Source organism: Sycon ciliatum, chromosome 1 (genome assembly GCF_964019385.1).
Source record: "Sycon ciliatum chromosome 1, ocSycCili1.1, whole genome shotgun sequence".
NCBI lineage: Eukaryota > Metazoa > Porifera > Calcarea > Leucosolenida > Sycettidae > Sycon > Sycon ciliatum.
In genome coordinates this window covers 12390061-12405337 of record NC_088643.1, presented here as the reverse complement: position 1 = coordinate 12405337, position 15277 = coordinate 12390061, and the positions used below count along the sequence as shown (strand labels likewise).

General features: G+C 48.7%; 1 protein-coding gene across 1 annotated transcript; it reads left to right on the top strand.

The window, feature by feature from the left end:
- The first annotated feature begins 2208 nt into the window (after window positions 1-2208).
- Window positions 2209-15246, top strand: LOC135813652 (uncharacterized). The gene is made up of 2 exons (XM_065326708.1): window positions 2209-2976; window positions 14519-15246. The coding sequence occupies exons 1-2, from the start codon at window positions 2247-2249 to the stop codon at window positions 14773-14775; spliced, it is 987 nt and encodes a 328-aa protein (XP_065182780.1). The 5' UTR covers window positions 2209-2246; the 3' UTR covers window positions 14776-15246.
- Window positions 15247-15277: the final 31 nt, after the last annotated feature.

Genomic DNA, 15277 nt, shown 5'->3' with positions numbered 1-15277 from the left:
TTTCGAGCATCAGAAAAATATCGATGTAATTATCTGAAGTTTCGCCGATCCCTGCACGCGGACGTCTAAATGGCTATACAAGAAATGTGAAACCAGCTTCCGTTCGCGGAGCTAAAACTCGCGACACAAGAACAAAATCAAAAATTGGAAGCTGTACGCCCATGGCGAATTTCAAGAGCAAAAGAATGAGCTATTGATTGTGGAAATCGGCCGAATGATGCCTGCAGGAGACCTTTTTCAAGACGTAGAGGCAGTGCGAACAAACACGGACATACTATGGGCTAATGCAGCACAAGAAGGCTGCTGGCCACAAGTGTTCTCGAGGGCGACCAAAAAAGTCATAATGCTCTCCTTCTCAATTAGACCATATAAATACTGCAAACTTGCCATCTTGGGTTCATATTATTGACAAAAAAAGGAAAAAAAAGGAGCATCCAAAAATATTGATTCCATGATCTAGATGTACATGTGCGTCTTCTGGGGGGGAGGGGGGGGGGTCAAGGGAGAGAAGCACCAATATCGTCTCAAAAAAAACATCGATATTTACGGACGGCCCCTGGCATTATGGATCATCTTCTATGTAAAAACTTACCGGAGGGCGAGCCACGTGTTGACTCGCGATCTGCCGACATTGGCTTCGCGGCGCGGCGCTTCGCCATGGTACTGGCGACATGTTCCGCTACATCACGTTGGCTGTGTTCAACTAGTTTCAGGAACGTATCCACCTGTTCCTCCGTTTTCTTCAGCATCAACCTCACCACATACTTTGCCAGCTCCAACTTTTCATTTTCCTTTCCAGAGGCAGTATCATATTCCTGTTCGCTGAGGACATCGTTCTCCAGCAGGTCCTCCAAGATCAGTGACACATCTAGATTGGATACCAAGTACTTGATATTGTACCGCACACTGTCCGGCATCGCGCCGTCAGCAAAACCCAGCGTCACAACCTCAGGGCCTGCTGGAGAGCCGGGTCAGCCGGGTCACGCGCCCGGCTGGGGAACTGCACGACCTGGCTGAACAGATAACACCGGGTCCAGTCTGACCCGGCTGAAAAAATGTCTCAAACTGACAATGGATTCCTAAAATACGGGTGAACTTTTACGACTCGCGGACCCCATCTGTTGCAAATCTAGCGCAACCGTACACCATGGTAGATCTACACACTACAGTCTACCATGGTCTACAAGCGACAGAAACTCGGCTAGGGTCAACTGGGGTCAACTGGTTCGAGCGCGATCTGGCCAGCGGCGAGCAGGAAGTCAGGACATTCAAAGTCGATGGGGCAGGCAGTCAAAAGCGTATTAAACTAACTTTGGCGGGGTGCTTTTGACACAGTGGCAAGTTTTCAGCCGATTGGTGATTTGGACGATGGAGCCCGCAGCGAAGAGAAAAAGAACTCACGCTTTCCAAGACTCTTGGAAGAAAGGTCGACCCTGGCTGGACTACGACCATGTCAGTCTACTAGTATCCATGTCATGCGCTTTGTGCAAGACGCATTTCCAAAGGAAGACGGGCGGCGGTGGATTTGGTCGCGAGGAAGCAGCCACTCCACAAGGTGCTGCAGGCACCCCCCAGTGCTCTAATATGTGAACATGTTCGTCCTGCTAGCCTGCTACTACTTAGAACTAGTACTAGCACTGATTGAAAAACAGAATTCCTTTTTTTTCAAATTGTTAAATCAGAATCCAATGGAACTGCTTTACATTATTCACGTAATGTCGTTTACCTTCTACGTTTGCGGACTTTGATCGTTCGCCTTGTTCTCTAAAATGTCCGATTTCCGGCAGTAAATTCGCCTTTCTGTTTTCCTGCGTTTTGAGCAGGCTTTTGGTTGTTTTTCTGCCGGATAATCTGACCCGGCTGGCCTGCATGCGCCAGGTACACTCTGACCGGGCTGTGTTGAATGTCTAGAGCAGGCCCTGAACCTACCACTCCGCCACAGTCTCTGTCCACGCCGGCTTCACTGGCTGGCATGAACTGTTCTGTCCACAATGAACAATGGAGAACACCGCACACAACTACACGACTGAAACAAATCACCAGCAACCATCCGACAGAGAAAATGCGCCGAGAAAAATAATGATCTACCGGAACGGCACCTGGGCCTGAGTCGTGAAAACCCTGAAAACCGTTTCGCGACTCCCTGCATGCAGGCCTGCTACTTTGTCACGCATGCGCCCTGTCGCGGCGCGTTGGATTTGGAGTACGTCTTGCATGGAAGACGAGACGTTTGGTGGTGGGTCGGCATGGCAATGGCAGTTGTGTTCGCTTTTCTCGCTTTTGCTTCAGTTTCACCCATTTTCGCCCAGCAACCGGTGAAGGAGGCCGATGCGGCCATTGGTGATGGCGAGTTTCGGATGATCGTGGATGCAAGTACAGGTCATGATCCGACGAAGTCCGAAGTAGATCAGTGGCTGGCTGGGGGTGAGCCAAACCAAGCACCGATTGGCAGCTTGGAAAACCCATTCAAACAAATCCAGACGTGTGTGAATGTTCAACATCAACTCTGCCTGCAATGGTCCTTATCAAGGTCAACTGGAGGTAGGTTTGGAACCGGCCCACCTACCGATGATGATAGCAACGGTGATGGCGGACATGGATGGCAGACTGATGGCTGGCAACAAAGTCATCACATCTGTGCCGTGCGCACTGGAACATACCGGGAAAGTGTGAGTGTGAGTGACTGGCCAGAACAGTGTTCGTTACGAGTAGAGGCTTACAACAATGAACTGGTAACGACGGTGTTGGTGAAGGGAACGGCCGATATATCCAACCTAACCTGGCAGCCGTACAAAGGCAGCATCATGATGGCCAGCTTGCCTGACGAGTTCATCGCTCAGCATCCAGAACCGTTCCAGCAAATTTTCCACAATGAAGTGATGATGATGGAAGCGAGGTGGCCAAATGCCAAGCTGGAAGACATGTTGTCACCAACGGCCTGGTCCAGAACGGAGAAGGGCAGCGTGTACGGAAGAAGTGAGTGGTGTCAAGATACGCAATGCACTTTGGCATCAAGTCGAGTCATTCTGTAATCGCCTAGATCGTGACAGAAATTGGGAAAGGGAACTATACTGTAGAGAGCGAGGGAGAAAGTCTGGATGGGGAAAGGAGAGGGAGCATCTATGCAGAACCCAACGTGCCGTGGAGTGGCGGAGCCGCTGTGGAAGTTGGCCCCGAACCTCACCAATGGCAATAATAATATTCGCTGTCCTGAAGAAATAATTATTATTATATTTCTTCAGGACAGCGAACTCCTTCATGCTACTGTTTTGTGAGGCAGGCGTACCGGTAACCTTACCCCCCCCCCCCCCACCCCGTGTTTCAATAAGTATTCGTTTTGAAAAAAGGTTATTCAGAAGGCTAGCAGGAACGTTCGGCCATTGGTAACTGATGGTGATCATATTATTATCAAATTAATATTATCACATTTTTGATAGGGCAATCCCCACAAGCCAGGGCATTCTCCAAAACACAGTTGTGCTCTGAGGCCAACACCATACCGCAGTGACGCGCATTGAAGCGCACATGCCTAGTATATCCGGGCATAAGCGCACCCTCACGTATAAGCGCATGGGCTTACAATTGAACCCAACCCCGCGACACACGGACACCACTATGATACCGTCTTCACACGATTTAATGTGCAATTTTCAAATGGGAGGTACCGTATTTCCTCGATTAATAGACCCGGTCTGTTGTTTTTTGAAGAGGGTTGGACCCCTGGTCTCTTATTTGGGCATGGTCCATTATTTGAGCATGGTCCACTATATTTTCATCGGCACATCGCTGGAAATGGTGGAATTTTAACACATCATAATATAGAAGTTCTATGCCGATGGTCCTATAGTTCTATGCCGAAGAAAATATAGTGGACCGTGCTCAAACTCAAATTATTAATGAAAGAAAGCACTAGCCACTACAAAAATTGTAGTTGCGCAACCTAAAATCGCATCCTTTTTTGATCCACCACGTGCTTTCTTAGTGCGCATGCGCAAAGCGATGAACTCAAATAAGAGACCGGGTCTCTTATTCGGGCATGGTCTACTATTATTATTATTATTATTATTATTATTATTATTATTATTATTATTATTTCACAATCACGATGACATAGTGCCAATAAGCATGTGATGCGGGCGATTTTAACCAGCCATGGTGGGGACAACTGAGAAAAAGAAGGAGAAGAAAAAGAGAAAAGAAAAGAAAACAAAAGGAGTACTATAGGAACCTGGAGAGAGCAGTATGAAGATTAGGCTAGCAATGGAAAACAACGAATTCAATTCAATTCAACTTAGGCGCGGGCAGAAGGGAACAAAATGCAGCGAAGGTGTCACGAGACTTTACCTCCTGCGGAAGCCGAGACCAATGAGAATAGGACTTGAACAGAGGGGATTTTAAAAGGATCGTTGACCTGGCAAGTGGGAAATGGAGAGAACATCTAGTACGCGAGCTATTATTGAACCAGCTTAAATGCGCAAGTGCATGAGGAGGAGCAAGTTGAAGCTTAATACGGTGAATGAATTTGCATGCCGAGTGGGGGAAGCGTTCTGAGAGAGGGGAAGAGGAAGCCAAAATGTATAGCGTCTGAGAGGAGGTCAGAGGGGGCATGCGAAATATTAATCGAAGTAATTTACGGTGGGTGACTTCTAACCGATGCATAAGAGCGGAGGATAGACCAGAGGACCAAACGAGAGAGCAGTAATCAAACAAAGGAAGAACATAAGAGTGATAAATTTGTATTCGACAACCATGGTGTAGATGGACTATTTTTCCGTGAGGCCTCTAGGAGGGTCTACTATTTGAGCATGGTCTGTTATTCGAGCATGGTCCATTAATCGAGGAAATACGGTATGCATCTATGATGGCCGTCACCTTTTTGCGGGGCAAGTTACCCCATACTTGGCAGGTACAACCCGTTATAGTACATTTATGTGTATGACCTCACAAAGTTCATGACCTTTTATTCAGAGCTGGTATCACAGTGTGTACAGCTGTAGTGGACTTGCCCCGCAAAACCTAATGGCGGGAAATCGATGCATACGTCCCATTCCATGCTGGTAACTCAAATACAAGCGCATGCGCATGGATGTGAGACAAATTGACCTTCAAATAATTTCTAAGATTCCCAAAACTCGCGTATAAGCTCATGGGCTTAAATGTGAGTCACTACGGTGTCATCTTACAAACAGCAACAGGTTTCGTCAGGATAATGAAAGTCGAGCTGGAAGGTTTTTGGTTTGCGCTTCGCAGAAGTCTTAGAGTTTGGTCATATGTCAGGTTGTTGAAAGTCTCAGTAGCACTTCAGTACCCCTGTCAGTGGTGTGCTTATACAAGTATATTGTCGCACTATCTGACTGTGTATTGTCTCGCTACCTTGGTGGACTGTTGATCAAAACCCGTAACATTTTTGGTCCTTCCTCTTCTACATAAATATGATTGGCTTGCCATCTGAGCTAAATATAACTCGGATAATGAGCCAGTAGTAAATGTAAAATAGAAGGTGAAAACTAGGGCTCAAACGGTCACGGTTTTACCCCTGACGGTTAACTGCTAAGCTAACGGTCGGTTAACCGGTTGTAACCTATAAGCCACGGCAATCCTGCGGACTCGTATATTTGACTGTACTCATTCAAAAAATGTACCCTATTCAGTACAATGCACATTTGTACATTCTCTTGCATGCTCATTCATACATACTCTCACACCAAGAGACCAGATATTGTAGTATCCCTGCCCGACCAATACGGAAGCAGTACGGAACTAATACGGAACGACCTTATGTTGTATCTCCGCATATAAGCGTACGGCGTCTGCTGCATAAAAGCGGCTGCGCATTTCTGTTTTGAAGAAGATTAGATTAGATTGGATAGCAATGAAAGCTAACTCGAAGAATAAGGATTCAGCCTCTAGGTGAGCACCGGAGAGAAAGTTATTTATTTTGCCGCTTCTTCTTTCACTAACAATTATATCTCAGGTGTGTACCTGAAAGTAGAATAAAAGTAATTCTTGTTAATTGCACCGCGCCTACCACTCGGCTACCCATTACATTGGTGGCAGCGGTGTGTTTTAGAACAACGTGATTCGACCCCAGACTACCATGGCGATTCTAAGCGACCTGCTACCTTCATGAATACTACCGGTGGTGATGTCGAAGCTGATGAGGACGACAACAAGCAGGCTGCTGCCCAAGACAAGGAGGGTATTCCCTAAGACCACCAGCGTTTGATTTTCGCCGGCACGCAGTCGGAAGCAGGAGCCCACTCGTCACTTGGTACTTCGTCTCCGTGATGGGATGCAGATTTTCGTCAACACTCTTCCTGGCTAGACCATCACTCTTTACGTCGCGCAAAGCGATGCTATTGACAATGTGAAGACCATGACTCAAGACGAGGAGGGAGGTTATTTGTCTGACGCCGAGCTAGCCGCTCTGAGTGACCGGCTCAACCAAGATGACGATAAAACCTGGCTCGCCCTCCGCCATAGCTCCAGCCGCCGTGGTTACTAACGCTGATTCCAGGTATGGCATTTTCTTTCCTGTCTTCCTTCAGTCTCCCTGTTCTTTTCAGTCTTCCTTTATGCGAGTGTGTGAATCCAGTTTAGTTTGGTAGGCGTCTGATCATGGTGAGCCACGGCTTACCCAGCTAACGTGGGACAATGTGTGTGACAACGCCCCTTATAGTTATAGTGTATTCAGTTCGGTTTTTGGACTGCGATGTTCCTGGCGGGTTGTGCCAGCGTAGTGCAGCAAGAGTGCTGTGGTTTCAGGTCCTATTTGAGGACAGTTCTTTCCCTTTTGACCCCGTGAGATCGTGTGACCCTGGTGTGCTTCTACTTTATGATTTGTTATCAGTTCATTTCTTCTGTCTACTCTAAACGTTTTCATTTCCGATATAATTTGCCATCTTCCGGTTGACGCTGTGTTCGTAACTCTTCACTAATTTTTTGAAAATCACGAGGGCGTGATTATCTGTAGGAAGGGAGGGTGTAGTATCCCTGCCCGACCAATACGGAAGCAGTACGGAACTAATACGGAACGACCTTATGTTGTATCTCCGCATATAAGCGTACGGCGTCTGCTGCATAAAAGCGGCTGCGCATTTCTGTTTTGAAGAAGATTAGATTAGATTGGATAGCAATGAAAGCTAACTCGAAGAATAAGGATTCAGCCTCTAGGTGAGCACCGGAGAGAAAGTTATTTATTTTGCCGCTTCTTCTTTCACTAACAATTATATCTCAGGTGTGTACCTGAAAGTAGAATAAAAGTAATTCTTGTTAATTGCACCGCGCCTACCACTCGGCTACCCATTACAATATGACCGAGTTGACAGCCCAGAAATTGCGTAGACCCGGGTGCTCGAATCAGAAACGATTTGACAGGTGTGAAGTTTCTCATCTGTAAATCTCAATAATGTCAGAATATACTTTTGGAGAGGCGATGGAACAGGGAAGAGAGTCTGGCTTGACCCACCCAGCAGGAATTCAGAACCTGGGTGCGCTACAACACAAGCTACAGTACGCAGTAAAATTGTCGTATTTCCTTCGGATTTTTTATTCGAAAATTGGGTGCTCGAATCAGAAACAGCGAACTCGTCAGATCGTCTCCGATTCAAGCACAAGGGTCTACCATCGTCTACGCTTGGTGTGGCAGTTGAGGGCAGGGAGTAGTAACTTACTACTTCATTTTTGAGAGCAAGATGGTCAGTGGAGCCGCAGATTCAGCAGGTCTTTGGCAGCACCGTACAGTAGACCCATATCCTCGAATCAAGGACCCAGCAAAAAGTGGGTCGCGAGTATTTCATAAAGCGTTTACCGGGCAGCGCTGAAACTTGGCATACCGTTAGCTGTATGTTGATGGTATTTGTGAAAACTAAACGAAATCGGAACAAGTTTAGGTACAATTTCAGGGTGTTTCTGTTTTGGTACCCTGTGTCTCATTCGAGCACCCGGGTCTACGCGTGCGACAGCCTGCGAAAGTGCATACTTTGCAACGACTTGATACTTGAAAAATTGACTGAAAAGTTACTGCGTAACCGTTATCTTTATCGGTTAACCGTTAATTCTTCGTAACCGGTCTGCAACCGGTTAATCGGACTAATCGTTTGAGCCCTAGTGAAAACACAGGGAAACGAGTTTTGAAGCAACTATCCACGACTGTAACTAGCCAGCCAATGTCTCAGGTCGTTGAATGTCTCAGTAGCCTGTAAGTTTTGTGGCTTGTTATCGCACTTTCTGACTGCTTATTACCTTGTTACAGTCGTGGATAGTTGCTTCATAACTCGTTTCCTTGTGTTATATTTTACATCTGAGTTTAGATAATGAAAGAATTCTATGGTATTGTATTGATTTATTTGAATTCAGAATTATTATTGTGTCTTTGTGTGGCGCCATGACAACCATGGAGCTTCAGACTGCAGTTCACCATAGCCTGTATCAGGCTATGCCACTAAGGAGTCTTCTGCGTTTAGTGTGTGTGTGTGTGTGTGTGTGTGTGTGTGTTTTTTGTTTTGTTTTTTTACTAAGGCCACAGCTTCCAATCATGACATGCAAAGCAGCGGTGCAGCATCGCAGGCATGAATCGTGGACGTGGTGACGGGGTCTGATGTGCTCCACCGACCTAGGGTCTCGGCTTCACTGCACAGCAAACGCGTCGAAAGAAAACGGGGGCTAATAATTATCGGGAGATGGGGGAAGAAGAGGAGAAGAAAGAAAGAGAGAGAGAGAGAGAGAGAGAGAGAGAGAGAGAGAGAGAGAGAGAGCGAGAGAGAGCGAGAGAGAGCGAGAGAGAGCGAGAGAGAGAGAGAGAGAGAGAGAGAGAGAGAGAGAGAGAGAGAGAGAGAGAGAGAGAGCGAGAGAGCGAGGGCGAGAGAGAGAGAGAGAGAGAGAGAGAGAGAGAGAGAGAGAGAGAGAGAGAGAGAGAGAGAGAGAGAGAGAGAGAGAGAGAGAGAGAGCTGGGAGCGAGAGAGAGCGAGAGAGAGAGAGAGAGAGAGAGAGAGAGAGAGAGAGAGAGAGAGAGAGAGAGAGAGAGAGAGAGAGAGAGAGAGAGAGCGAGAGAGAGAGAGAGAGAGAGAGAGAGAGAGAGAGAGCGAGAGAGCGAGAGAGCGAGGGCGAGAGAGAGAGAGAGAGAGAGAGAGAGAGAGAGAGAGAGAGAGAGAGAGAGAGATAGAGAGAGAGAGAGAGAGAGAGAGAGAGAGAGAGAGAGAGAGAGAGAGAGCTGGGAGATAGAAGAGCACAGTGCTCTTGGTGATGGGGACTGCGAAGGATAGCAGGTTCTGGGACATGTGCATGGGAATCAGAATATTGGTGATGATGGCAGCAGGGTTATAAGGTAAGCAGTTGAACACTAATAAGAACAGGGAAAGCGTTGGCGAGCAGATTCAAAGTGCATCAGTAGCAGAGAGCCAGTCCTGAGCAAGAAGGTGACGGTACACCTTTTTCTTAAAGCTTTGCATGTGAGGCTGGGCGGGTGGGTGGTGGAACAGGTCTGGGGGCAGGGCATTCCATGTTGCAACGGTGCAAGCAGGGAATCCTTGGAGACAGCTATTCCGGGTGTTGGCAGGCAGGCCAGTTGTCATCTGGTATGGATGGGAATCCTGCAGCTGGAGAGACTGACGGGTAGGTCTTGTCTCGGGGGCACGGTGAGTGGCTGGTTTAGGCAGCATCTGCTTCAGAGGGCTGGATGCATCTAGATAGCAGAGCTTGTAGGTATAGGCAAGTGCAGCTACCAGGCGACGGAGTGCCAGGCTAGGGAGCCAAGTACCTGCTCCGATGATGTGGAGGGCCCTTCGCTGGATCTGGTCCAGCTTTTTAAGATGGGACGAGGGTGAGCCCATCCACACTAAGGGGCAATACTCGAGTGTGGGTCGCACAAAGCCGTTGTAGACGCGTTGGCGGCTCTCGGCGTCCAGAATGGGAGACGCTCGCTTCAGGAAGCCAATCCGCTGGTTAGCACGGGAAGCTAGGGAGCGGAGGTGGAAGGAGTAGCTCAGGGTGTCGTCAAAGGTGACTCCCAGGAGTTTCAGCCGACTCTCTTCACTGACCGGTGTGCCGTCAAATGTTGCTCGAGGGAGCTCCCAGGGCTGGCGATGGTGGCCTATAGACATAGCCTGCGTTTTGGAGGGCTCAAATTTGATCCTCCACTTATGTCCCCAACGGGAAAGCGCATCAATGCCCTGCTGGAGGAGCTCGGAGCCACAGTCAATGTCAGCTCTTGATGTGAGGCAGTGGAAGAGAGTGGTGTCGTCAGCGTAGGCTGCTAGCTCCATACCTGGTGGGAGGTGGTCCTCGCCATCATTGGTGTAGAGGATGAACAGGGTGGGGCCAAGGATACTGCCCTGCGGCACGCCAGCTTTGGTCGGGTACGGACTGGAAAGTTCACCTCCAACTGCAACCCTCAAGTGACGATCAGTCAGGTAATCCCTCAGCCAAGCGAGAAGTGGACCAGTTACACCATAGCATTGTGCCTTGTGCAAAACGCCTACATGAGAGACGCGGTCGAATGCGCCAGCCACATCAACTGCAATGACTCGAACTACACCACCTCTGGCTGCAACGCGACTCCATTGGTAGTTGAGTAGCGTGAGTATGTCCTGGGTGCCGAGTTGGCTGCGGAAGCCATACTGACTTTTCGATAAGATGTTGTGTGCCTCCAGGAACTGTCGGATTGAGTGGTTAATAATGGCCTCCATGACTTTTGACAGAATAGAGAGGAGGGAGATCGGGCGGTAGTTCTTAACATCAGACTTGGATTTTTTCTTGTGCACCGGCACAACCATTGCCGTCTTCCACATTGTAGGTTGCCGACCTTGGTGGAAGGCCTGCGAAAAGAGCCGCGACACTGGTGCAGCCAGCTCTTTGCTGCATTGCCGGAGTACACGCCCGGGGATGCCATCTGGACCCGTGGCTTTGGCGGGGTGGAGTTGCCTCAGCTTCCGCTCAACCGTGCTTGGCCGAAAGTGGACATCGCGGAGTTGGGCTTGAGATCGGGGGCGGACTGGAGGGAGGCTGTTGGCTTGCAAGTCGTTGTCACCAAGACTGCACTTTGCGGAGAAATACTGCCCGAATGCTTCGGCCTTTTCGCTGCAGGTGGTGTGCTCAGTTCCGTTCGACGCACGCAGAACAGGTATGTCTGCAGAGCGGTGTCCTTGCCCACCTGCTTGCTTGACGGTTGTCCACCATTGTCGGCTGGAAAGGGCACCTTCTCTTATCTTTCGGCGGATACTGGTAGTGTGCGCTTGCTTGGCTCTGTGCAGACAGTTTGTTGCTTCACCTGTTGCCATAGAGTAGGCCAGCCGCAGGTGTGCATTGTTGGGCGAAGATCGGTGACGTCGCCAGGCACGTTGCTTCCTGTCAACAGCTTCCTGGCACTCAGGTGACCACCAGGCTGGGTCTCCCTGGCGTAGCTTCAGGGTTTTGGATGGAATGAATATCTGCATGCCCTCTTTGATCTTCTGTGTGAGTTTCACACAAGAGACGTCAATGCTGTTGTCATCAGTCAACACCCAGTTTGTGGACCGAAAGAAAGCCCGTAGCCGAGGCCAGTCAGCATGCTGGTAGCGCCACACGGTTCGCTTACTGGGACGGTCACAGGAGGGGGCAACTTCAAAGTCAGTTACCACAACTGCGTGGTCAGATTTCCCTAGAGGTGGATGGAGAGTTGAGATGACGCTTCCAGGGATATCTGACATTATGAGGTCGAGGATATTATTGCCACGTGTTGGCTCATGGACATGCTGATCGAGGCAATGGTGGTAACACAGATCTTCAGCAGCTTCACCAGCAGGGGAAGTTCTACTGCTGCCTAGCCATTCCCGGTTGTGTACATTTAGGTCACCTGCAACGATGATATTCTGGCAGCATTGCCTAGCATCATCTATGCCAGAGCTGATGCTGTTTAGGGCAGAGATGTCTCCATCAGCGGATGAACCTGAGCGATACACAGCACATACTCCAATGGATGGGCCAGCTGCTGTCTTGAGGCGAACCCACAGGATTTCATTTCCACCAGTATCAATACAGTGTGTGTGTGTGTGTGTGTGTGTGTGTGTGTGTGTGTGTGTGTGTGTGTGTGTGTGTGTGTGTGTGTGTGTGTGTGTGTGTGTGTGAGTGTGTCATGTGTGTGTATATCTGTTCCCATTTGCACCTTTCCTTCAAACCAATGAATATGTGTACGTATACACATGTGTGCGGGCGTGTGTGTGTGTGTGTGTGTGTGTGTGTGTGTGTGTGTGTGTGTGTGTGTGTGCGTGCCAACTAGTTCGGTTGGTGGGTACACTTATGCCTGATTGCGTTGGGTCTGTTGCCAACGGGCTCGGCTGCTTGAAGGTGTAATGTTGTACCTGCCACCTTTGTTAGTTCCAGGCTTCATATACTTTCTATTTGAAGTATACATACCTGTTAACCATGAACTGCTTCTGGCTAGATTAACTCTTGTGTAATCAATGGTGCAAGTGAAGCTTATATCAGATCCACTCTGATTTAGCCACCCACACTAGTAGGAAGTATTACCTTCACTGGGGCGGGGGTAACTGCAGTTGGATCCCAGGACGGATACCCTGATGCCGTCAATCCTTTTTCTGCACCTTGTCCTCACCCACTTACTGAGGTGTGGTGAGCCCATAAGTGGGATCATTTTCAAGTCCACCCAGAGTTTAGGGGATTTCAGGGGTGTCGGCCGTTGGGCGGTTCAATAGCCAATTGAGTCATCTTTCCAAGATTCCTTTAGAGTCTCTCTCCCCTCTCCCGGGGAGACCCACGTGATCAGTTTTGGCAGTGAGCAACAAGTACAAGTACAAGTGTGTGTGCGTGCGTGTGTGTAATGTCTCTGCCGAGCCAGAGTATCGCTGTGCATGCGGGAAGACCTGTCGCCGCCCCGGCAACCTCAAGCGCCACCAACCTTTCTGCAGGTTGCGGCCAAATTAGTCCTTTTGCTATCATTGCCTTTGGCAATGATAGCAAATTCAAGGTTTTTAAAAAGGTGTGTATGTGTGTATGTGTACTTGGTCCGTTTCATCGCAATTGTCGCTTATCTATCGCAACTAAGAACAGGAGTTTTTTTACCGCTCTGTACAATTTCCAATACGCATAGTGAAGAACCATGATACAGAATTCTTGTCCGCCACAAGAAAAAAATTCAGCGATGGAATCTGATGAAGCAAGTCGAAGAAAGGAAGCAAAGTTACAAAAATGTACAAAAGAAAACAGTGACGGAGCGCGTTCTTGCACTCACGCTTTAGTTTATCCAACTCTGGCTCTGTATTACTCGAGCTGACGTCACTTGAGCTGACATTCGCTGGTGCGTATAGCTGCTGGCGTAGAGTATCTCTTGCTTTCTCTGCTTGGCGTATGGCAGCGATGGAGAAGGAACAGTCGTGGCTGTCACGTTGGCACTTGGAGGAACGTGGGCAGCGTGACCCGTGTGTCACCACTGTGTGTTTCAACACTGTTTTTGAATCAGGCACACATCCCTCTCCAGACAGCTGTCATACGCTCTGCTGGATACATTGACCCTGACTCTTGTTCTGCCGCTGCCAGGTCGGACAAAGTCTTCTTTGCCACCATCTCGCCATCAGTTTGCAGGCTTGCAAAGAATGCCAGGTCGTTGCAGTTCAAAGGTGGCGACTGAGCTGGCTGGCCAGGCCGTGACTGTCACGCTCTCCAGGTCAGGATGTCGATTTCCCCTGCTACAGTTCCGGTCTTTGAGCTGCGCTTGGCTTTTCGCTGCAGTGAATGTGTGCATTCAATGCAGTGCATTCACTGCAGCGAAAAGTTCCCCACTTTCCCATCAAAAGCGTACGAATCACGAACGTTAGTCGCGATGGTTATCTTCTTTCTGGTCTCCTTTGATCTTTCCATCACAACCTCCCAAACGAATGTGAATTAGATATCGAGATCGGACTGGGTTTTACCTGTCAAAAGGTGCGTGGGAGATAAGCGACAATTGCGATGAAACGGACCAAGTATGTGTGTATGTGTGTGTGTGTGTATGTGTGTGTGTGTGTATGTGTGTGTGTGTGTGTGTGTGTATGTGTGTGTGTGTGTGTGTGTATATGTGTGTGTGTGTGTGTGTGTGTGTGTGTGTGTGTGTGTGTGTATGTGTGTGTGTGTGTGTGTGTGTGTGTGTGTATATGTGTGTGTGTGTGTGTGTGTGTGTGTGTGTATGTGTGTGTGTGTGTGTGTGTGTGTGCGTATGTGTGTGTATGTGTGTGTGTGTGTGTGTGTATGTGTGTGTATGTGTGTGTGTGTGTGTGTGTGTGTGTGTGTGTGTGTGTGTGTGTGTGTGTGCATATGTGTGTGTATGTGTGTGTGTGTGTATGTGTGTGTGTGCGTATGTGTGTGTATGTGTGTGTGTGTGTGTGTGTGTGTGTGTATGTGCACGCAGGTTTGTAAGTATTGCGATGTTGGTGGAGAGAGCAACGGCACCCATGTGTCAGTTGTCTGCCATAGTTATGAACTTATGATCTCATCTCGTAGTCATTGAGCTGGAACATTACCATGATTTCCTTTTGGTTGATGTGCACAGTTGAGGATAAAGACCTTTACGCGGCCGGTGTTGACTGGACCGGTGCCCTAGCCACACTGAACGTTGCCCACCAATTCTACACCTGGACCCGCTACGTGCAGTCGTACAGCCGCGACGCCGCCGCCAAGAGCGCATCGTTCACTTACCCGCGCGACCTGCCGGGCATCACGTCCTGGGCCACGCGCGCCAACGCCACCGCCGCCTGGACCGGACACCAGTACTTTCTTAGTGGCAAACTGGATGCACTGGACAGGTAGGCGTCCACTGATATAGCGCCTGAATGCAATATCTTTTCAGTAAAACTCAAGGGAAGAAGACGCTTCAGGCTCCTCACAATCAACATCCCCAAAGCTCTTCCACTAGTATTTTATTCCCTTCCCATCAGGTGAAACACAGGCAAAAAACCCAGACTAAGCTCAATAAACTCAGTATTGATGTGCGAACAGCAGCGCAACGAAGGGTAGCCAAACAAATCCAATTCAAACTTAGGCCGCTGTCTGGTGGGTCGTCAACTAATCGTTGCCTCTGTCACTTGGCTGTCTATTGTTGTCGCAGGACATTACATTCTTGTTCGGTTCTTCACACATTCTTGACCTTTTCGTCAGTGTTTTTTATGGTCATGAGGTTATATATTCTATCGTGTTGTTTTGGCTACTCTTCTTTGCACTGTTGTTATCGCATCACTACTGTTTAAAAATTCATTGGGCTTGGTCTGCTTCTAGTTGCCTATATTCCTGGTGAGAAGGCAAGGAAAGTACT

Excerpts from the sequence above, each read along its gene's own strand:
- LOC135813652 (XM_065326708.1), top strand. The coding sequence starts at position 2,247 with ATGGCAATGGCAGTTGTGTTCGCTTTTCTCGCTTTTGCTTCAGTTTCA. Across the intron at positions 2,977-14,518 it reads GGGCAGCGTGTACGGAAGAA|TTGAGGATAAAGACCTTTAC; the intron begins GTGAGTGGTGTC and ends TGATGTGCACAG.